This window comes from Triticum urartu, chromosome 3A (assembly GCF_056163025.1).
Source record: "Triticum urartu cultivar PI428250 chromosome 3A, HENAU_Tu73, whole genome shotgun sequence".
Lineage (NCBI taxonomy): Eukaryota > Viridiplantae > Streptophyta > Magnoliopsida > Poales > Poaceae > Triticum > Triticum urartu.
The window spans coordinates 727,056,550-727,081,226 of record NC_141875.1 but is presented as its reverse complement, the minus strand read 5'-3'; the positions used below and the strand labels follow the sequence as shown (position 1 = coordinate 727,081,226).

General features: G+C 45.5%; 1 protein-coding gene and 1 pseudogene across 1 annotated transcript; both read right to left on the bottom strand.

The window, feature by feature from the left end:
- Positions 1 to 8,627: 8,627 nt before the first annotated feature.
- LOC147982271 (uncharacterized) lies at positions 8,628 to 9,996 on the bottom strand (annotated as a pseudogene).
- Positions 9,997 to 10,948: 952 nt separating this feature from the next.
- LOC125549436 (uncharacterized) lies at positions 10,949 to 24,281 on the bottom strand. The gene is made up of 13 exons (XM_087516257.1): positions 24,204 to 24,281; positions 24,053 to 24,121; positions 23,896 to 23,964; positions 22,750 to 23,008; positions 21,983 to 22,411; positions 19,903 to 20,027; positions 18,898 to 19,427; positions 18,729 to 18,825; positions 18,421 to 18,433; positions 17,811 to 17,909; positions 11,164 to 11,251; positions 11,023 to 11,081; positions 10,949 to 10,973 (listed from the first exon to the last, which is right to left on the bottom strand). The coding sequence occupies exons 4-13, from the start codon at positions 23,004 to 23,006 to the stop codon at positions 10,949 to 10,951; spliced, it is 1,722 nt and encodes a 573-aa protein (XP_087372383.1). The 5' UTR covers positions 23,007 to 23,008; positions 23,896 to 23,964; positions 24,053 to 24,121; positions 24,204 to 24,281.
- Between the last annotated feature and the right edge of the window lie 396 nt (positions 24,282 to 24,677).

The following is a 24,677-nucleotide window of genomic DNA, read 5'->3' as shown; positions in this document are numbered from 1 at the left end:
CTAGGTCTGGGTGCGGGTGCGGTGCGGGAGAGAGGGCGCCGCGCCGCCGCCGCTGAGCTAGGTCTGGGTGCGGGTGCGGTGCGGGAGAGAGGGCGCCGCGCCGCCGCCGCTGAGCTAGGTCTGGGTGCGTGTGCGGGAGAGAGGGCGCCGCGCCGCCGCCGCTGAGCTAGGTCTGGGTGCGGGTGCGGTGCGGGAGAGAGGGCGCCGCGCCGCCGCCGCTGAGCTAGGTCTGGGTGCGGGTGCGGTGCAGGAGAGAGGGTGGGGGAGAGGGGAGGGGGATGGTTCGGCTCAACCAGTTCGAGGAGATCTTTTTTACCGTGGTGTGCAGCCAGGCTCTGCTGCACAAACGCGCCGATCGATCGGTCGGTCGGTCGGGCAGTGGGAATTTTTCCAAAGAAGAGAAACATGACGGGGTTCCATCCATCGTCGATACTGTGGACTGAAATTCTTACGCCATTCCATTTTTCTGAAAGTTTTTTCCTGGTGAACATATTATGAGTGTTCTCTTCATACCCTTACAAAAGGATTCCCCTGCTGATCAAGATGATGTGCCGACTTAATCTCTCCAAGGTGCTTATAAGTGTAGAGTATGTGTATGTGTGCATAAGGGTGTGCATATGTATGAGCGTTTGCGTACGTACTCTGTTAAAAAATCCATGTGCGCATACATCGTCTCATCGTCAAAATTTAATTTATTAATTACTATTTCTCCATCTAAGTTTCCTAGAAATGTGGAAATGTTCTTTCTCCATGATCTTGGATACGCGCTGACGAAATTTATGTTTTGAGTAGCCTCTCGATTAAATGAAAAAAAAATCGTACGTTCTTCGTCCACGAATACAATGCCACCCCGCAATGCCATCGCAAAAAAAAAACATCTTGTGATCGACGGCTAACTTTGGCCATTAATTCTTGGATTTTCTCTTTGGATGTCAACTTTAGTAGTAAAAAAACGTCGGGGTCGGATTGCTTCATGCCACTCGTCTCGCACTTATTGTTTGAGAGAAAAATATATGGATATCACTACAATATATTATTAGATTCATAGTTACAAACCGTCTGGCTTGGTAAGCTACCAACGAAACAATTGAAAGATTTGTAGTTGAGAAAAAATTTGAATGATATATTTTCTAGACAAGTGACATGTAGTATTTTGTTGGTCAAATCGATGGTTAAAATATGGACCCAAATTATGAGGTGGCCTTGTACACATGGACAGAGGGAGTATGATTTCTTTTATAAATGGCGGTTTGGGAGGAACAGGTCCTCTAAAACCGAAGGGGCATGTTGACTAAATGGTGATCCGAAGGCGCTAAATCTATTATCAAAATTTGGATTCGAAACGATGTGGACTGCTCTCCAAATGAAGACTAGAATATATATGGAGGCATATGTTTGCAAATGAGAAGTGTGACACCTCTACGTATTTTCCAAAAAAAGAAAGATTATACCTCCTAGACTTTGCATCCGCGGATGCGCACCATATGATACGGTTGATGCAAGTCAACGAGACCAAAATCATCAGCAAAGAGTACACTAGATGGACAATAACTACAAGAAAATGACAACATATGAAAATTGCATGGACTCAAGTCGCCTTCTTCTACATTAACAACTTTAACAAGGGGGAATAGAATGTTCCTCTCTATAAGCATGTTGGTGTTTGCTTTGATGAGGTGACGTCACTTTAAGCACCGTGCGATAGAGATGAAGAGAGCTCGTTGGAATTGTTGGGCCTGGCCCATTTAATATTTCAGAATATTGTAAATGATTCATAGTTAATCCTAGAGGCTCACGTGGCTCATTCATGCATGACAGGTGATGTGGTGCAGGAGAGGGATGATCAGGTTTGTGGGGAACACCCTTTCATGACTGCTGGATCCTTATTTTTGTTATTCATGATTTATTCGCTGTTTTTTTTCTGATCTAAACTTAATAGGAAATGTCCTCAAATATTGAACAGAACTTTACTTTGATGAGGTGCGGTCAGTGCATGTTGATGTTGGCACTTGGCAGGGCGCCGAACGCGTCGAGCTGGAGAACGGCATGGTTGACCGTGAATCGTGGGAGAAAGCAAGACAGACAGACGCGTACAGTACCGAGCAGTACGCCACGCCGCAGGCCCCTTGACGGACGGGATCACGGGAGCAGAACGTGGGGTGCAGAGGCGGAGCCAGTAGAAAACTGGCTTCTACGGCGTTCGTCGGAGCTGGTTGACCGGAGCAACGGTGCCCCTCGTTCTGGCCACGCTACGACGGTCACGGTGGACCGGCTCCACGTACGGCAAGCTCGTTTCTCTCGGCAGCCTGATGAACCAGGCCAACCGGCTGAGTGCACCTGCCCGAAGCAGATGAAGAAAATCTACCAAGAGCGTTTTCCGCATTTTCTGGGATATACTATGTCGCTCGCCGTCGCGTCCACTCCGGCGTCGGCGTGCGCGCGCTTCCCCACGCGCGGCCCTGTCCTGTCTCTTCAGTCTTCACCCACCCTGCCTAGGCCGGACAAAATTACTGTTCTGACCTATAGGGCTAACTAAATCCTGATTTGACCTCGTTTCAAAATAAATTTCGTTTCTGACCTTTTTCGGTGACGCCAAGATCCCTGGCGTCTGGGTTACGAAGCAGACGCCAGGGACCCTGGCGTCTGGCCCCTGGCCCGCACTGCCCGCGTGCCCGTTGACCTGCTGACGTGGCAAAGGGGCCAGACGCCAGGGACCCTGGCGTCTGGCCCTGGTAACAGAATAACCCTTGGGGAAAGTGTGTGGGACCCACCCCACACACTTTCCCCAATCCACAACCCGAGCTTGAAGAACACTTGGAGCTCTCACACTCTCTCCTACCCCTCAAGCTCCCCCTCAAATCCTCTCCAAAAGGTACATCCCTTAGGTGGATCTTTCCATCACTTTGTTGCTCTTGTTAATCTCCCCCAAATCATCCAATTATTTTTTTGTCAAATCTTGTTATTTTGGTTGCATTTTATACATGTTGGTGGAACCCTAGTTCATGTTTTCTCCCTTATGCTAGTGTGAATGGCTTGGTTAACTTTGATAATATAGTGCTATGCATGGTGTGTAGTAGGAATATATGCTTGTTGAGTAGAAAGATTGGGGGTTAGGGTTAGTTAGTGATTAGGGTTAACTTTACTTAGTGTGTGTTAATTAGTGATACTTTTGTGGACATCACCAATAATTTAGTCTTGATATGATTTGGATAGAATTAGATGTATTTGGATAAACACACCAATTCTCATTGAAGTCTTAAATCCATTCATGTTATTTTTAGATGGAGAGACTTGTTAATGTTCATTACATGGACAAGGAGGCATTCTTGAGTAACAATGCCGACACGGGTGAGGAACCATTGGTTTTTGATACAAGCCCTAGCTATGAGGATGTTGTTGCAAAAGTGAGACAAGTCTTAGAGTGGATGGACACCAATGTTGATGTTAAGTTAATAGGAAGGTATGATGTTGGAGTTGGAGCCAAATCTCGCTTGAAAAGTATGCCTATCACCTCGGATTTGCATTGGGATGTATACAAGGAAAAAGTATCCCAATCGGAAGACAAGTCACTTGAATTGTTTGCCACCAAGGTTGAATCTCCTCGGTTTACCATTGATTTGAACCGGCATGTCTCTTCCCCAATGGATGACATGAGCGAGAGGACAATGGTGCCACTTGTTGAGCATAGGGTTGTGGTTGATGCCCCCAATGTTTATCCCCCACCACGTCCCCGTGTACCATCTATCAAAGCAAATGAGGTTGAGTTGTATGCCCCCAATGCTTCTAGCCAACCACCAACTAGCCAAGCAAATGAAGTTGAGGTGATTGCTAGTGACGAAGTAATTCAAGAGGATGAAGATGTTTATGATGATGACGAAGAGCAAGAGGAAGGGTTTCATGGTAATGATGTTGGTGACTTGGATGCGTACATAGCGCAAAAGGACATGGATCGTGACTTGCCTTTTAGGCGTCAATATGCGTATGACTCGGATGACGAGGGTCCAGTTGAACAGTTGGACGACGATGGATTCACAAAGGAGGAGAACCAAATCCACTTTGAGCTGACGGGCTTACAAAAAAGAACTCACTTGTTTAAAGATCTCAGCCTTGCCCATAAAGCTGTTGTTGACGGTGGAATGAGAATGACGGCGATTGAGCCAACACCATGCCCGGATCCAGGAGAACCAAGGGTGGAGAATGAGGACAAGAATGCTTATTTGAAGAAAGGATTGAAGTTTCTGAGCTTGCCTATGCTGAAGTTTTGGTTGGCTGACTATGCCATTCGAAACCATAGGCCAATTTATGTTGAGCACTCCGACATGAAGTTGCGTTACACCGTGGTGTGTGAGCAAAAGGAATGCACATGGAAGGTTCGTGCAAGAAAGCTTAAAGAAACCGAAGAATGGGTGTTGAAAAGTTGTGATACCACTCATAGATGCAAACCGCCATCGAAACGACTTAGAAAGACACACCGTCAACTCACATCTGAGTATCTCGGATACAAATGGATGAAAGACATAGCCTTTGATCCCACTGTGAAAGTGAGGTTTCTCATGCGGACGGTGAAAAAACAATTTGGTTATGAAGTCAAGTATGGGAAGGCATGGAAGGCAAAGGCAAATGCTATTAGGATGTTGTATGGTGGTTATGAAGAAGCATACAACCAGCTCCCAAGGTTGTTGGCCGCGATTGCACATAGGAACCCGGGCATGTTTCATGTGGTCGAGGATCACGAGGGAGTGTTCCACCGTGCCTTCTGGAGTTATGGACAATGTGTGGAGGCGTTTCAGCATTGTCGTCCGGTCTTGTCTATAGATGGCACGTTCTTGACCGGTAAATATAAAGGCACACTAATGGTAGCAATGGCGCACTCATCAAACAACAACGTGTTGCCGTGTGCATTTGCTTTGGTGCCTTCCGAGCACCAAGACAACTGGGAGTGGTTCATGGGTCATGTTAGGCACAACGTGATTGGGGCTAGGGAGGTATGCATCATATCGGACCGGCATCATGGCATACTCAAGGCAATGGACATTGTTATTCTAGGATTTCCAAAGCTTCACCACAGATGGTGCATGAGGCATTTCGTGGCCAACTTTTACCGGGCATGTAAGAGCAAGGAGCTCAGCAAAGACCTTACCCATGTATGTGTGGCCTTCACCACCCAAGGTTTCGATGCTCGGTACAACAAACTCTTTGCAGCGGTGAACGAAGGGGGAAAAGAGTTCTTAACTAGGAATTTAAGCGAGAAGCACAAGTGGGCACGCGCTCATGACGATGGTGGTTGGCGATATGGCGACATGACGAGCAATCTCGTAGAATGTTTCAACAATGTGTTGAAGGGTGCTCGTGCATTGCCGGTGACTGCAATAGTGGAGTACACCTTCTTCAAGCTTAATGAGTACTTTCAGAGGCATTCTGAAGAGACTGCAAAATGGATAGGTGAAAAAAAGGATTATCCGAAAAAGGTTGATGAATGGTTGCAGTTACAAGCAAGCAAGTCTTCACGGCAACAAGTTATCATATTTGATAGACTTGAAATGATCTATCAAATTGATGAGCCAGGTGGCACAACACGAGACGGTAGACAATATGGTGGTGCTGCATTTGAGGTGAAACTGAAGACTCGGTGGTGCCAGTGCGGGAGGCCTAGTAAGTATCATTGGCCATGCTCGCATTTGATAATGGCGGCGAAGGCGAGAAACATACATGTTAATGATGGAAAAAACGTGAGGATGCAAGAGTTCCATGTGGAAGCTACTAGGTTGACATGGGCGCCAAGATTTCACCCTTTCTTGGACCAATCATAGTGGCCTGAGTACCATGGCCCTCATATTAGGCCAGACCCTCTTCTGAAGGTGGAGACGAAGGGTAGAAGGAGAACTAAGAGGTTCAGGGGTGATATGGATGACCTGGCTGGATACACTGGCATGAAACAATTTGGTAGCGGTCATTTCATGGAGGCTCCTGACACTATCAACTGTGGGGTGTGCGGTGAAGGGGGACACAATGAGCGGACATGCAAGAATAAGAAAACCAAAAAAAGAAAAACAAGTCGTGGAGGCGGCACCGATGGTGAACGAGGTGGAAGAGGTGACGGTGGTGGTGGTCGAGGAAGCACAAGTGTCAGAGGTGGTAGTGGTGGTCGTAGAGGGAGCACAAGTGCTAGAGGTGCTAGTGTTCGTAGAGCGAGTACAAGTGCTAGAAGTGGTGGTCGAGCTAGCACAAGTGCTAGAGGTGGTGGTCGAGCTAGCACAAGTGCTAGAGGTGATGGTCGAGCTAGCACAAGTGCTAGAGGTGGTGGTCGAGCAGGCACAAGTGCTAGAGGTGGTGGTTGAGCAGGCACAAGTGCTAGAGGTGGTGGCCGAGCAGGCACAAGTGCTAGAGGTGGTGGTGGTCCGAGAGGAAGCACAAGTGCTAGAGGTGGTGGTGGTCGTAGAGGAATGGTTGATAATGGATCGGCCTTCGGTTATTTGCTTAATCCAGATGGTTGATCTAATAATAATGGTATATTATTTGTTCATATAATTCCTAGCATTTATTCATTTACTGTATTTACGCATTTACTCTCTTTATGTCTTGTGCTAACAATTGTTCTTTTTGTAGGCATGGCTTCATCCGGTTCCAGGACGAGGCCGGTGTGCGCAGACCAAGAGGACATGCCGAAGACGTGGATGGAGGCCAGTTTGGACAAGGAGAAGGAGAAGGATGTGCCCACACCATCATGTTGGTGTGGTGATGTTTGCAAGCTGAAGGTGTCCACTGACCGCAACAAGTCATGGACAGAAGGTAGAAGGTTTTTCGTGTGTCCCAACTATGCACATGATCATCGAAGGCCAACTAACGCATATGACATACCACCGGTATGTTAGGTGTACATACAAAAAACATTAACAAGTTGTCACTCATATGTCTAACAAAAACATGGTTTATATGTAGTCCCCTCCTCCACTTTGCAAGTACTTCACTTGGATAGATCACGAGGTACCAAAAGATGTCCAAGAGGACCAACGTCGAGATTGGTTACGGAGGCAGCGCCTATTCGAGGAGTCCTATGCACGGGGATTGGAGCGGGAGCGTTGTAAGAAGGAGGCTCGTGAGCGCAAGAAGCGTGAGGAAGAGAAGGCACGCAAAGAGAAGGAGGCTCGTCAAGAAGAGAGGGCAAGAAAACTTGCAAGGGCTCGCGATGCACAATAGGAGGACGAGGCACGTGACAAGAAGGGAAAGTGGCACCGTACTACTCAGTAGACAAATGGAAAAGGCACCGACATCGATTATGGACTTTTGAGACTTTGTGTGTGATGAACTTGTCATTCGAGACCTTGCGTGATCATGAACTATTTATGTCATTCGACACATCGTGTGTGATGAACTTGTAATTCGAGACTATTTGAGATTATGTGCAAACTATGTTCGTCATACGAGAGTAGTTAGTATGCTTTGTTCATATTTTTGGTTGAGACTAGCATGCTTTGTTCATATTTAACAGTGTGTGCAATAAGTTGCTAAGAAAAAACATTAACAACAGACACTAGTGTGTGTGCAAAAACACCAGGTCCACACCCAGATGCCAAGGTCCATGGCGTCTGGGTCCTTATCCAGTTTGGTCCTTGGAGTCTGGCTCATTTTGGTCACGCAGAAGACCAGACAAATGCCTGATCTGTCTGATGGACACCCCAGACGCCAGGGACCATGGCGTCTGGCTCAGTTTGGTCACGCAGAAGACCAGACAAATGCCTGATGTGTCTGATGGACACCCCAGACGCCAGGGACCATGGCGTCTGGCTCTCACACCCAGACGCCAAGGACCGTGGCGTCTGGCTCATTTTGCTCACGCAGGAGACCAGACAAATGCCTGATGTGTCTGATGGACACCCCAGACGCCAGGGACCATGGCGTCTGGCTCCCACAACTAGACGCCAAGGACCGTGGCGTCTGGCTCATTTTGCTCACGCAGGAGACCAGACAAATGCCTGATGTGTCTGATGGACACCCAGACGCCAAGGTCCATGGCGTCTGGGTCCCTAGCATTTTTGCAGTTATCTGTCTGATGGATAAGATTCGAGTGGATAAGATTCTTTGGGCCCACCTCTACCCCTCTCATCCATTCATCTCCACCTCTACCCCTCTCATTTCATTCATATCCACCCACTCTCACCTCTAGCCCTGCCAACGTCACTCCCTCATCCAGCACCCTAACCCCCCTCAAATCCAGTCGACCCCCAGATGCCAGAGACTGTGGCGTCTGGTCACCTGACTTGAAGCCAGACGCCAAGGACCATGGCGTCTGGTCCCCTGGCTTAAACCAGACGCCAAGGACCCTGGCGTCTGGGCCCCTGTAATCTTGAACTTGCTGTTTGATACAAGAAGATAACACATATATATTCATATGACAGGTTCATACAACACAGATTATGGCTCATTTCACAGAACTTTCACCACAACAAATTCTTGCATACAAACGAGAACAAGTTCACGGATTTTTCATCACGACAAATTCAAGCATAGATAAGACACCAAGTGCATACATAAGACACCAAATTCAAGACAACCTAAGAAGTTTTTACCACAACACCAAGTTCATGCATACAAACGCCACCTAGTTCATTCACTTCCAAACAAGAAGCTCACTTCCTCCTTCCTCTCTTCGCAATGGTTGCAAGTGTAGGCTCCTCCTCTTCGCTAGCCTCTTCCTCCTCTTCGTTGTATGCCTCCTCCTCCTCTTCGTTGTATGCCTCCTCCTCCGCCTCAATGTTGGTCTTATATCTTTGCATTCCTCTTGGGATAAGCTGATGAGGATACTCCGGACAATGGAATTGTGTGTTCCATGTCTTCTTTCTACCTTTCTTGCCTGGTGTCTTAGCTATGGCTTTGCCTTTCCTAGAGCGAGCATTGCCTTGTGTCGGTTGTGTAACCTGTGATGGTTGTGGGGCATCAACATCATACTCATGATCCTCTTGATGTGTTGCATCATACTCATGCTCCTCATGATGTGTTGGCTCCTCTTGATGTGCTGGCTCCTCTTCATGGAACTCCTCCGTGTCCTCATCGTTCTAGAGATAACGCCGTCTATTAGCTGTGGCAGCGCGGCTACCAGGTGCATACACGTCAGTGGACTGAGCACCATGGCAAGAAAGCATTGCTGCCATCTTATGAAACCGCTTCTTGAACTTCTGCAACAACACAAAATATGCTATGATATGAGATGCAAATAAATAATCCGCGAAAAGAAACTTTTATAATATATTGGTCACACCTCCATCGTGCTCCTAAGAGTCCTCTCAGATAATGCACCACCAGGTGGATGACTCAGTGCAACATTGGCATCGTTGACGCACAGAAGCAACTCTCTGCCCTGCAATTCATGAACACACCAAACTTATGTATTTGAAAGAAGACAACATGATGCAAGTATGTTAGAGTAATAGGTCAAACAGACTACCATTTCGTCATGCATCGGTGTGTAGTCAACATGAGCCCCTCTGGTGTCTCTCACACCCATGTTGAAGGTATGATAACCTTCTGCAGTCTCCGGTTCTTCAGACACCAACTCCGACCACTCCTCGTGAGTCCAACCTGGCTTCAGCTTTAACCGGTAACGATCCGCATACCACACTTGATACTTCTGATATGCTAACTGATTGTGAGGTCTATTCTCTGATTGCACTAGTGTGTCTCTTTGATTCCAAATTTCTATCCATGCACGGTGTTTGTTTGCCCAATCCGATATATCCTGATTGTTCCTTCGATCGAACCTACAAATGATGCACGGGACAAAGCATTAGCAAACATTGACTTATTCAATGCTCTACTACATACTCAAGGCATGCTTGCTTACCGATGCAGAGATAGCATTTCCTCCTTGCTCTCCTCAATTGGAATACCTTGTCTTCTTCCAAATTGTCTTGCCACACGGTCTACAAAGTGCCACTCGACTGCGAAGAAGCATATCATTGGGCACCTCGCCCGCCAAAGATGGCTATCACGCGTGCACATCTCATTAAGATCAAAGTCACGATCTTCCACATAAGGCAACCAATATACCTGCAAAACAAAGAGATACATTGTTAGCTACATAAGTTTTATTCTTGACTAAATTTTATCTTATCGAACTTCTCAAAACCTGCTAAGCAGTCAAGGTGTCCAGCTCGTTCATATAGCACTTGTATCGCACATGCGAGCTTCCTGTGTAGACTGTCACTTGTTCCCAATAGTAAGCAAGCGTAGGGCGCCGATATGGATCATCATCATGCAACCCGTCATGATTACCCCGTGGGTTTGCCATGAGGGGGTTCTTTAAATCGGCCGTCCAACCGGGATCCGCTCCCACATCCACACGGATAGGCTCCAAACAAACCCAAACAATGAGGATGTATCTCCCTTTCTCCGACACGCCAAGTCAAGCTGCAATCAAACAAACATGTTAGATATGGAGGCGCATGACAAATGCAAGATAAATGGTTGCAAATATCTCTTACCCGACGATACAAATATGCTAGTGCGGCCGAACCCCAGCTATACTAGGTATCCCAGTTATTGAGTAGCTCCAAGAACATCCAGAGGGCTGAGTTCCCGGTTGCATCTGAGAAGACTACCTTGGTTAGTACATACCAAAGATAGGCCCGCGCGTACTGCTGCACAACCATGTCATTGGCATCCTGAGGGCACGGATTGGTGTTTCCTTTGACCATTTTTAGCCAAGAATGCCTCACTTTCGCGGTATCGGCCTTGCCTTCCTGAGGGCCCTCGGGCTGAACGCCAATTAAATCGGCAGTCCGTTCTCGCCAATTACCCACGCTGACACGACCGGTAACAGCTTGTCCGTTGATAGGAAGGCCGCTTATCATAGCCATGTCCTGTAGGGTCATCGTCATCTCCCCACATGGAAGGTGGAACGAGTGAGTCTCCGGCCTCCAACGATCCACAAGTGCGGTCAGCGCCGCGTGGTTCACCGGCGGAGCGCGTCGCTTACACTGCAACACGAATGGGAGAAGACCCAATCTCCGAATGTAAGGCTCATACCGCGGGTCGTAATCAAAGTCATCAGCGGAATGACCCCTCATGCGCATAGCAACTACAACCTGCAAATAAAGTGATGTTTTAATAATCAATACAAGAACACAAATGAGAAACAACGAAAATTGACCCACTCTTGCTTCTTACCTGTCCATTCTCAATGGCACGAGCACGATGCTCCTTATCCCACTCATCGATTAATCCGTCATACCAAGGTCCATCACCATCCGCCATCCTACAAAATAAATCACAAACATCTATGAATACATGAACAATATCAAACAATTTCCTTCTCCAAGTTTATGCCATATGAAAACACCATTCTTCTCAAAAATAACCACATCATTTCTTTCTTCTACATATGCACACATATCATCTAGAGTACCAAATTTCACCATCAAATAAATTTCATAATCATCATCCGCCATTCTATTGAACAAATCATGTCACACACAATAATCAAATTTCATCATCTCTTTTGCAAAAAAAAATTGCCATCTATATATTCAACTATATTGTCATACCACTTCACACATATAATATTTTTTCTAAATATATTTGCTTGCCAAAGTTGTCTTCTCAGATTCAAACAAAGATTATGCCATCTATATATTCAACATATAGCTAATTTACTAGCACATTCATACATCATCTATAATTCAAAAAAAATCACAAACTATGTCTATTGGTGGACAACTACAAACATCTACCAACTACACTACCTACCAAATCATCTATCAACTACAAACTATTTCCTAAAACAAAGAAACCATATACTAATCTAACATCACCTAATGTGAAATAATGCATCCAACAAGAGAGGGGAAAAGCAAAACAAGTTGGAGGGAATGGGGGAGAATACCTCAAAGAAGCTTGGGGGCCTCAGATCCACAAATTTGGGTGGAGGATGAAGTAGATCAAGGGAGGGATTGGTGTGAGGGGGAAGAGGGGCGAAGGAGATAACCCCCTCTGTTCGTGCGCCGCAGGGAGAAGAACAGATGGGTGGGTGGGCTGGCCCCGCGGCGTTATCCAGTTACCAGGGCCAGACGCCAGGGTTCCTGGCGTCTGGCCCGTTTTTGCCACGTCAGCAGGTCAACGGGCAGGCGGGCAGTGCAGGCCAGGGGCCAGACGACAGGGCCCCTGGCGTCTGCTTCGTAACCCAGACGCCAGGGATCTTGGGGTCACCAAAAAAGGTCAGAAACGAAATTTGTTTCGAAACGAGGTCAAATCAGGATTTAGTTAGCCTTATAAGTCAGAACGAGGTCAAATCAGGTTTCGAAACGAGGTCAAATCAGGATTTAGTTAGCCTTATAAGTCAGAGCAGTAATTTTGTCGCCAACCGAAGACAAAGGTTGGTTTTACGGGAGTCCGGACCACTCTCATGCCCGCACGTGTTTCGGCCCGGAGCCACCTGCTCGCATTCATGACGCTGTAAAGCGTGGCGCTTCATATTGAAGATGGCTCAGGATGGACGCAACCTCTCATTGCCTCCACTATTGAAGCGGCGCGCTGGCCGAGTGCATTGCCCACGACGCATCTCTGATGTCTGCGTCTGTTCAATGGCAAAGACATGTGACTGGTCGGGACCGGGGGATATCTACCACGCCCGTTCAATCCCCCATCCGTCTGTATGCCGCCATTAAGCGGCTCGTCGGCCGAGAAACCCACTCTGGCACCGCGCATTAACGCACCTGGATGCCTCGCCTCATCAGAATCCGCTATTTAAAAGCGACCACACCCGGCTAACTCCACACCATAACACAAGCCGCTCGTCATCCTCCTCCCTTGCACTGCATCCGCCGTGACTGCAGGCGGCGAAGCTCTGTGAGAGAGCCTTTCCACGAAGATGAAGCACGTCGTGGCCACCCTTGCCACTGCCTGGCAAAGCCGCCGTGCTAGGTGGATCGAGGCTGGCTTGCCGGCCAGCTCACCCACGATGGAGACGGGCTCCGACGACACCGCCCCGGCTCCCGCGCCTTCTGTGCAAGCCGGCTTCACCATGAAGCAGGCACAGATGCATTACAATGCCGCCATGGTGGAGGTGCACCTGCGATCGCGTCTTTGTCGGAGTTTCTCCTAAAACAGCACCGGCTGATGGAGGGCTAGATCGACGGCGAGCGCGCGATCGAGAATGCCTTGGCGGCCATGACCGCGGCGAACTTCAATTTCATCGTGGAGCAGCATGTCATCCACTCTCAAGCCGCCGGTCGTGGGCGCAGGTTCGCCTCCTACGTGCCATGGACAGGACGGCGTAGCGGCACATGCACAGTGAACGAATGCTGAATCGCGAGGGAGAGTGCACGTGCAGTGCATGCCGAGGAGGGGAGGCGAGGCGAGTGGGGAGCATGGCAACAACGCGAGGAGACACGAGATAGTTACATGATACACACGCTAAGTTTCTTTCTTTTTGTGTTTGGCCAGCCGTTGTTCTGCAGCCTTTCTTTTGTCCTCGTTGGCTGTCCACATGGTTAGATGATACACACGCAAGCCATCACATTGTTGTACGTTCGGCTGTCGACATTTTCATGAGGTCGACGCGTCCTTGTTGAAGTATAATTACATAGCTCGTTTGTCTCCATCAGTTTAAACTTTCGGGTGAAGTGATTTGTGTGTGTAGTTTTACGTGGTGTCGGAGTCAAGAGATTTTGAGTTCGTTCAAGACCAGGTTAACACAATTAAATTATAGCTCATCTTCGGTTCATGTTTACGCCTGAGCCAGTCCCACGTGAGGGGGAGAGGAAGTGTATAATTGCGTAGCCCACCTTTCCCCATCAGTTTGAGCTTTTAGGGGAAATCAGTTTTACAGTCATGAGCAGAGCTCCGCTGACCACCGAGGTGCTTCAGGCTGGCGGCCGGCCTACTTAGACAACGCGTGAGAAGAGATTAGACTGGACGGCTCCAAGATCGTTGGCACATCCGACAAGGACAAGGTTCACACGGTCGAGGATTGTAGCGGCGCCTTCTTCATCGTGGTATCTTAGTCTCAGGAAGTTGCGGATGCCGGAAGGTGGAGCGCGAGGGCCTGCCAGGAGACGAGGGTTTAGAGGCTCAGCGAGATGGAGGCATTGGGACAAAAAGTGTTTGACCTGGCATCGCAGGCTCTCTGGCCTGGTCCTGTACAACCTTTTTCTGGCGACGCCACTGCTCACGCCGTCGTGGCGGAATCGGAGGAAGGAACGATAATCGAAACGGAAGAAGGAATCGACATAGCCCCATTGGCAGCCAACTGCCATCACCGGCACCGAAACACGACGAGACGCAAGACATCAATGTCGAGCAAGAATGGAACGACACAAGTTGTGCTGGGGCTTCTGCCGAGGGAGTATGTGTGTATTTATATGTGCGTACAACGGCTTGTGGAATGGCCAAAGAAGTCCCTTCGAACACCCCATCGACGCAAGAAGTAGATGTGTAGTTTGTGTTGGAGACAATTACGGGCGCAGAACGGATTGGATCAAAAGCGGAAGGATTGGATCGAAGAAGAAGAAGAAGGAGATCGGGCTAGATCAAAGAAGAGGAAGGAGATCGGGTTTGCTGTGGTAGCGCACCGTGCTCTTGGTAGAGAGGAAGAAGGAGATCGTGCGATGGAGAAGATCGGGTCGACCCCGGCATCGTACCGATACATAAGAACGCTTCCTCCTGAACGAAAAAAAAACAAAATAGACGGCCCAATTATGAAAGAACACATGGAAAAAGATTAATAGACGTATGAAGAACTAAGAAAACATTTTTTATCAGATATATGATGAAAGAAGTAAATTATGGATTGATGTGTATGTCCCTGTTTCGGGCTAGTGAGCCTCCCTGGCATATCACCATTGTTTATGACGAACCACGCGTGGAAAAAAGACACCAAGTGTGGGATGCAATGCGGCGCTTGCACAACCAGAGTAACCTTGCCATGGATGCTTGTTGGAGATTTTAATGAAGCCATGTGGGACTATGAACATATGCCAAAAAATCACTGAGATTTTAATGAAACCATGTGGGACTAGTCGCGCGGAATTGCAAAAAAAGATTGACGCCATGAATGAACTGCTCTACAAGGAGGAAATGATGTGGCTCCAATAGTCTCACATTGATTGGTTAAAGGAGGGGGACATAGATACAAAAAAATTTCATTGCAAGGTTGTTTGGCGTGCTAGGAAAAATAGGATCAAAGGCCTAACAAATATCAATGGGACATGGCAGCAGGATCAGAGTGTTATGATGAGGAACATGGTAAAAGAGTACTTTGAGAATACGTTCACGGCCTATCCAAATATCTATGCAGACGAGATCATGCACCTATTCCAAGCAAAAATAAGTCCGGATATCAATGATAAATCATGTGCTCCTTTCACTAACAAGGAGACTAGCGATGCATTGTTTCAGATCGGGTCCTTAAAGGTGCCAAGACCGGATGGCTTCCCTGCGAGGTTTTTTCTGCGGCACTTGGGCATATTGAAGTAGGAGATTATTGGGGCTATTAGGCTAATTTCTGAGTCAGGTATTATGCCAAAGTGAATTAATCCACATCCATTGTGCTTGTTCGAAAGGTGCCTAACCCCACCAGGCTCACTAAGTTCCGGCATACCAGCTTATGTAATGTAGTCTACAAGGTAATCACAAAATGCCTAGTAAACTGTCTAAGACCCTTACTGGATGATATTGTGGCACCAGAGCAAAGTGCCCTTGTACTTGGAAGGTTAATTACTAATAATGCTTACATTCCTTTTGAGTGTATCCACGCCATTAAGCGGAAGAAGGACCCTGTAAGTAGTTTTTGTACATACAAGTTGGACCTATCAAAATCATATGATAGGGGGGATGATGTCGCTTGGAGCTACGTCGGCATTTCCCTAAAGAGAAAGGGATGATGCAGCACAACGGCGGTAGGTATTTCCCTCAGATATGAAACCAAGGTTATCGAACTAGTAGGAGAACCAAAAAACAAAACGTAAACAGCACCTGCAAATAAATAACAACTTCTCGCAACCCGACGTGTAAAAGGGATTGTCAATCCCTTTCGGGTAACGGCGCCCCAAGATGGGCAAACGAACTTGAGGTAAATTTGTAGTAGATTGATAGATCGAACGCCAAATAAAATAAATAAGAATTAAATGTAGCAAGGTATTTTTGTATTTTTGGTTTAATAGATCTAAAAATAAATGCAAAGGAAAAGTCGATCACAAAGGCAAATATATGAGAAAGAGACCCGGGGACCGTAGGTTTCACTAGTGGCTTCTCTCGAGAAAATAGCAGACGGTGAGTAAACAAATTACTGTTGGTTAATTGATAGAACTTCAAATAATCATGACGATATCCAGGCAATGATCATTACATAGGCATCACGTCGAAGATTAGTAGACCGACTCCTGCCTGCATCTACTACTATTACTCCACACATCGACCGCTATCCAGCATGCATCTAGTGTATTAAGTTCTTGGAGAAATGGAGTAATGCAATAAGAACGATGACATGATATAGACAAGATATATCTATGTAGAGATAGACCCCATCGTTTTATCCTTAGTAGCAATGATACATACGTGTCGGTTCCCCTTCTGTCACTGGGATCAATCGCCGTAAGATCGAACCCACTACAAAGCACCTCTTCCCATTGCAAGATAAATAGATCAAGTTGGCCAAACAAAACTCAAATATCAGAGAAGAAATACGAGGCTATAAGCAATCATGCATATAAGAGATCAACAAACTCAAATAACTTCTATGGATATAAAAAGATACAACTGATCATAAACTCAAAGTTCATCAGATCCCAACAGACACACCGCAAAAAGAGTTACATCATATGGATCTCCAATAGACCATTGTATTGAGAATTCAGCGAGAGAGAGAGAGAGAGAGAGAGAGAGAGAAAGCCCCCATAACATTTGTTGATGATCATTTCCACGAAGTTTCAGATTTTTTCGAAACGTTTTGATATGTTTTTTTGCGTGGGTGCACCGTGGGTGCACCGAGAGTGGGTGTAGAAAAACCACCCTCTTAGACGCGTGCCTTGTGCCTGCATGCTTGAGTGGCATCGATGTAAGTTGGCCCCTAGCGCGATTTCAATCACTTGTCTTAAATCAACGGCAGACCTTTATTTTCGTCAAAAGGAAAAAAAAAAGAAAGAGTCCTAGAACATAAATGAGTCTCTTTTTTTTGAGATTATAAATGAGTCTTTTTAGTATATAGAAAATTTACTAGATCTTTTAGTTAGCCAACAACCCAGAAAACAACACGGGCAAGCTATAGCAACCGTGGACGCAGCCGAGGAGATGAGATCCTCGATCGGCCATCTCATCTCATCCATCCTTCTAATTCCCTAGGTTTGGATATTCTTATCGTTCCCCTTCTCTCATGGTGTTCTTGGTTGGAGCTTTCGCCGATTCGCAAAATTTGGTTGGGATCCCCCTGTTTTTTCCGGTCGTGGAAGGTTGCTGACAGCCAAATTAACCTCACAATACACTAGTACAAGAACAGAATAAAGCAAGACCAAATCCATGTTTTTGGTTCCTACTCGTAGCATTTGTTTACAGAAGAATCCGGCCGGCTGCCAAATCATCCGTTTGGTCTCAAACACTTCCAGCTAGGCTTTCGCGGTATTCAGCCAAATCTTTCTTTTGGTCTCATACGCACGCACGCACACTTCCAGCGCGCCCATCCAGAAAATTACACTTCCAGCGCTTCTATCATCTTACAAAAAGATCAGGTGTTTTGCACCGCCAAATCTTTCGTTTGGTTTCTTACGCGCAGTTCACCAACCAGCGTTTTGCACCGTTCAAAAAATACCCAGTGCTCTCGTCACTTCCATGCTACTGAATTCCCAAAAACATTGCTTCCAGACTCCTCCTCCTTGCTTGCAATCTCCTTGCCCTGCCTCCACCACCACCAGTCTCCTTGCTTCCTGCAAAACATGTCAAACCAATGCATGTAAAGCAGATCCTCCGAGAAATTCATCTAGAGTATTTATAACCATATACAGATCAAACAAGCTTTATGATTGATTGATTGATTGATTTAAAATTTGGAACAAAGGACACCCCGGATTGCGTAAAACAAAAGGTTGTGGTCTCACTTGACTTTTGCAAAGCCTAGACCCGAGCCATGTCAAGTGCATCATAATCTCCTAGTAGTACTAGCTAGTTAGCTGGGCAGAGTTTACAGCAGCAGGCACAACTAGCTCACTTGACCAAAAGGTGCCCTGCTCACAAGTCACAGCATGATGCCTGGTTGACCGCCTGATTCTACTCTCTGGCCATACCACCACTGCTTCAAATGCCAAGAGCATTTATTGAGAATGTACTAGGTCAGGACATTTGACATGGAGGCACTGAACTCTTTGTCCCTGCTATTGATTTGAGAGATATTCATGCAGCAACAATTTATTCACCATGCTACAAAGTACTCCTACAAACCAGTTTCCATTGTCTGCATTACATGGTATGGCCATGGACTTATTATGGTCAGACCACACAGGACTAGCAATTTCTGCTGTGAACACCAACTGAGCATGGACCTATGGGGAGACTGTAGGATGCCAATATTTGACCCAACAAACCAGCTCTACTCTGGCCACATACGCCTTTCAGAAACCACATGGTGTGGTATGAGCTAAGTAGCACCCAACACAAGACCATGTAAGCATGCGTAGCAGCACAATGAAAAATAAAAACATGCATGACGAGAGAAAGGAGTTTAAATTTAAACAGGAAAGACAACATACATGGTAGGCCCACGGCGTTGTAGATCAACGTCCATACATCAGGGCACCACTGCTCGAGCTTGCGCAATACATCATTTCGGCTACCCCCAAGGTGCTTCTGCAGTTAACCAAACGATTAATCAATTCTAACACCTTGTTTGGCATGCAAGCTAGATGAAGAATTAATTACCTTAATGTATTGAGGGTATGAGAAATAGTGCTTCCATAGGTTCCTCGCGAGCCTGACAAGGTCCTTAGGATACTCAATGAAATAGTTCCACTTCAAATCCCTCATCCTTTTGGCCGCTGCTATACCCTCGGGTCCTTGAGTTCTCAGCTCCTCCATCTCTCGGTTTGCTCTTTCCATCATTGCTTTTAGCGTTTTGAGCTCCTGACACATATCTTCTCCAGACTCATTTCTCGGCCACCTTATTCCACATTGATTGATGAGCTTACCAATATCTCGAGTAGATGAGAATATGCCAATGAGATATTTGCTCTTATCTTCATCATTCCAATCAATTGGGTAGAACTTGGCAAGTCTTGGCAAATTGTTGACAATGTAGACAGGACCATGTTTTTCAATAAAATCACAGTATGCCCTGGTCCCTATGTGCATTGGTGTAGAAACATCGGTTGTCATTATTTTCTTTAAGTCCGCACATAGTTTCACATACAGTATTCCCAGATGCATTTGATCCTTGCCAATCAAATCCTCAACTGCGAATTAGGGGAGTTTGTGAATCGGACAGAAGTGGCAAGGAGCGATAAATTAAAGTAGACTAATACAAGTTAATATTAAGAAACACTCGTAAGTGAATAATTTTGTATGCCACCTATAAAGAAAATGTAAAGGTCGCATACGGTAATATTTAAGTTTTAAATTTCGTGCACATACTAGTATTCACCCTCTACATGCAAGATTATTTTTGTATATTTTTGGAACTTAAAAATGTCTTCTGTTTTTCAAAATTATCATATTAGATTCAGATGGACCTACATCAGATGTGCATTTTCCGTGTCAGCAAATATGCAAAATTATATCTAAATATGTTTATAAATAACCTCCACATAAGAAAAAACTTTGCAAAACATGACTCTATAGTTTTCACTTGTAGAATAAAATTCTAATATCTTTGTATAGATTTTAGAGAGAGACACACTAGTCTTGAGAACAGTGCAAAAAGGAAATTACCGTCGTCGAAGAAAACTCTGAGTTGAGGCTGACCATTCACAGTCTTCAGATACAGATTGTCAATTGTGAGCTGTTTTGGGCACATCTTGCGCTTAACCATCTTGTCCAAGATATCACATAGATCTCTGTGAAACATTATCTCAGTACGTTAGCGCGCAGTGGAATTAAAGGATTCGTACAAACTAGCCGAGCACCGGAGCGGTACCCTGAAATTCTTTCTTGCATGCATTGTCTAAATGATTGTGTAATTGGTTCTATTTTTTCCTCAAAAACAATAAACTCAAATTTTGGGAAAATAACATATATTCCAAAATATAGGATCAACTAATCAGTAGATCGTGATATATATGTCTATTACATAGGTTGGATAATAATTACGATAATTATCAATGATTTAAGGCATAATAAACGGTGAGAGTGAACAGACCACCACCAATTCAGAACCTATAAGGGTAAAAGCTATACAGTCAACTAATCAAAATATTGTGATTATATAAAAATTTAAGGGGGTCCATTCTATCACCACCCCTTAAGAATCGTAGATTAACTATTCTACAACCAACCCTCCTAGATCAGCCAAACCTGCCCGAAAGGAGCAAACCCCAACAAAAAAAAAACACCACACTAGTCCCACCTTCCCAGCACTGTGACCTTATCACCCCGAGGCCACCACGCCGCCAGACCCTCCCTTCCCCATTGCTCCTCACCACTGCTGCGTTGTGCCACTCCTATCCACCCTCCTCTAGTCCAACCCACCTTCCCGTCCAGCTGCCTCATAGGACCCGCGCCGCCACCGCACCTAGCCTCGACCATCCACCCCACGCCACCACCTTCTCCTTGGTCAAAGGCAGCCAACAACGTGCGACTGTGGCACTGCTTCGGCTAGAGGAGGAGGAGGTGCTCCCCCTTGGTGCGGTCGGAGAGGTCCATCAGATGAGCCCCTCCCCCGTCGCAGATGGGCTTCCTCCTCGACGGGTTGATCATTGTCAGCAAAGCTTTGAAGTCTGATCCACACATGATGATGTGCCCTAACTGATGCCCATGGCCATGGCTGCAGCTGGGGCATCTCCAGGGAGTGGAGCAGGACCACTTCCTACTGCATGTTGTGACGTCCACCATCTACAGCAGCGATGCTCAGTCAGATCATCAGTGTTTGATTTTCTCCCTGCTTATTTCTGTGTCATTTTTGGTTGGCTGAGAAGTTCACATATTTTGTTGCAGGAGGTTCGCTCCTTGCCTCACTGTGTTTCATTTTTTCCTGAGCCAGTTCGCACCTTCAAGGCTCCATTCACACGGCAATTCACGCGTGGACTGTCCACCCAGTTCTCTAACGCGAACCATAAACCTCACGTAGTTCACCTATTCTGTAAGGGGCGGTTCACATGTTCATTGGGGGTTCGAACCAAAAACTTGAATGAAGTGTTCTATATTAATAAGCATCTAGTCAATACCTTTCCAACAATATATCGTTTGCATCATTTCGTCAAGCAGTTTTAAAATTTTGATCAAAATCTGCTCTTTGCATTCGATATGGTCTGCACCATTTTTAAAACTGCTCTTGAACCTTAACGGATTTGAAAAAACATTCTACATGAAAAAGTTGCACTCAATTGATATCATGAAAAAGTTGCACTCAATTGATATCTTTCCAATGGTATACTGTATATCACTTGCGTCTTTTCTCAAAAATTGGTTCAAAATTTTCATGCAAAAACAATACAGAAACAGAGTACTTATTGTAGAATAACACACAAGCAATTGTATAATAGATGGAACGGTTTGTCGGAATGACACAAACAATATACCATTGGAAAGAAATCGATTAGGTGCAATGTTTTTATGCTGGTTTGGTGGGTTTCTAGTTGTAGAGTATGTCTAAAGAATGGTTGTAGAATATACCCATGACATCTATATATAATAGTTATGGTAACAATTCTTAGTAATTTAAGACATAAATACTCACTATAATACGCCAATCTTAGTAATTCAAAACATAGTAGCGATCGGAGTGAATGGGCCGTCGCCAACTCAGATCCTATTATAATATTGAAGGTCAAGTTTTAACATAAACAATACTTACAATGTGATTCTGCTGAAAAAGGGGGTGAATTTTCCATCCATATTTAAAATCCTGTTGTCTTCACCATGCTCGAGCCATCCACTTAAGGTACCATCAAAAGAGCTGCTGGACACTACAAGACGATAATACAGATGCGCCTTGTATATGTTCTGCAATACCACCACATTTGGATGTCTCCAGGTTTTCATCAGTAGTAGCGAAGAAAGAAGTTTTTCTTTAGCATCATACCGCTTCAAAAGGCAATCAGCGGTGAAACTCCCTACAGTGTAGGTTCCTCTGATGAAGGTAGTATCTATGCCATGAAAATCAGAAAGGTAGTCGTTTTTCTTTTTCTGTATCTTGTTCTTATTGCCCTTCACAGACCAGCTACGATTTTTGTTGTCATAATGAAAGTACCGTGAGTAGAGCAGGCGATCTGGTTTGGTCAACCTGGATTCAAAATGTTTGTAGTGAGAAATGAGATTGTATTTTTTTAACTAATATATATATATATATATATAATATTTGAATATGAATATATCGAACTACATGAGAAATACGAGAAGATATCATGCTACCAACTAAAAAATTGACAACAAAATGGATATGAAAAAAAAATTGCATCATGCTTTAGGCGATTTTCTAGGTACTCGACGGTAATATACTACTCCCGGAATCAAAAGAAGTGAGAGTACACCATATATTTCTTAGAAACAAGTAACAAATGCATACATGAGTGACACTTGAACTGTCGTGCATTTACAAGGACGGTGTGAGAAAAGCCTTACCCAATGAGATCGGTCACGGGTGGGCTGGTCAACGAAGAAACACGATAATCATCTTCCAATTCCTCATTTGTGCCGGTGAGCATATGTCTCTGTCTCTTGTAAGGAAGTTTCATATCATGATCAACACGTCGCTTCAACTCTCCAATATTGGCATCAGGTTGCACCTCAACACGATAATCATTGCCACACCATTTCACTAGAACAGTAGTAGTCTCGGCCGGCACCTTCTCTCCCGGCATATCAGAGGATGAGGCCATGGCTGGAAGTTAGAATATAGAATTATTAGTGGCATTTATTACATATAAAAGAACATGTTGAGAGGCGTGTGTTTAATGCCGATTTGCATGCCAACATGAAGATAAATAAATATGGAGAGGTGTGTCTTTAATGCTGAATTGCATGCCAACAAAGAGAAATGAAGTAGGGCTACACACACATTAATTCAAGCATTAATTAGATAAACTGAAGCAACAACAAGTTTTCACCTGTTCCTTCCCATTAAATAAGCTGATGCCATGTGTGGAAGTTAGAACATACTAGTATAATAGCATTAGTGGTACTATTATTTAAACAAGCAGAAGTAACAACAAGTATTGATTGACGAGACTTGCTGTGTGGAACAAAGCAAATAACAGAGCAACTGTTGAACTGTGGAGTAGGCTTCTAGCAAGCAAGTGAAGGCACAAAACGAGGCTGGGCTAAGTCCTTCAACTTGTTAATTAGGAGCAATAAAGATGTAGAAATAATTCCCCACATACACACACAACAGATGTACTACTAGAAATAAGAAGAGTATCCTGATCGGTGGGTGCCTGCCAAGTGCCAACAAGTCGACCATTCAGCGGTTGTCTAATTCGTATAACATGATCAAATAGTGGTAAAATGGCAAGGCCTCTTTAAGACAAACTTAAAGCAAGAAAGAGATGCTGGCCGAGCCAAGCTCGTGCCCGACAGAGAAAAACAAATTCACTTTTCCTCTAGAATCTGTAATTCACAAAACTGCCAAACATGTTGTCTTTTGCGATTTGTAGCAAAATTGACTCCAGAATTCACAAATCGCAAGCCCCAAATCACATGTGCTCCCTATAAATTTGCAAGCCGAACATCGAGTATGAGCGCACCAACCTCCAGGTAGGATTATTATACCTGACAGTTGCCGAAAGTCGCTGGCCTAGCAGCCGTCGTCCTCACCGGTCATGAAGCCCCGTCACCTAGCTAGGGTTACAAACAAGGTGAAGCGCATGCGAAACAGAGCAAGTGTAGTCGTAGAGGAGGAGCAAGGAACACGAGACGCTAGGCCTACCTCTATGCTCCAGCGACAGCCGCCGCCGCCGACGACGAAGAACTCGGGAACCGGTCTGTTCCCGATAGGCTGCGTGTGCTGCTACAAATCAGTCGGGGCGGGGGTGATGATCGGGCGCGTGCGGATCAGGTGGGAGTGTCGGGTAGCTTACCTGGAGGCGATAGGAACCAATGCAGCTTCCGCCGGTCGCTCGGCCGCCGCCGCCGCCACCGAGTTTTCCGGAGCGCTCTTCGCTCCGTGGTCCGTACACGGTGGAGAGACTGGCTGTGTGTTGGTCTTGGCGTCGTGGGAGCCCAGCCCGGCCCACCCTGTCGCGCGTGTTTCGTCTGTTCGTTGGCTGGTTTTTCATTTCGTTTCTTCTGTTGTGGGTTTGTGTTTTAGTTTTTTTTATTATATAGTTTTCACTTTGGTTTTTCTTTTCTTTCTAGTTTCAATTTTTCTTTTATTCCCTTCTAGTTTTTATTTTTGTATTTTTTTTACTTTTTTTCTGGTTTGGTTTTTCTTTTGATTTTTCCTTTATTTATTTATGTTTTTATTATACTATAAACATTTCTTCAATACAGTATAATATGTAGATTTTGATGCACAGTGAACCTTTTTTAATGTATGATGACCTTTTTATTTT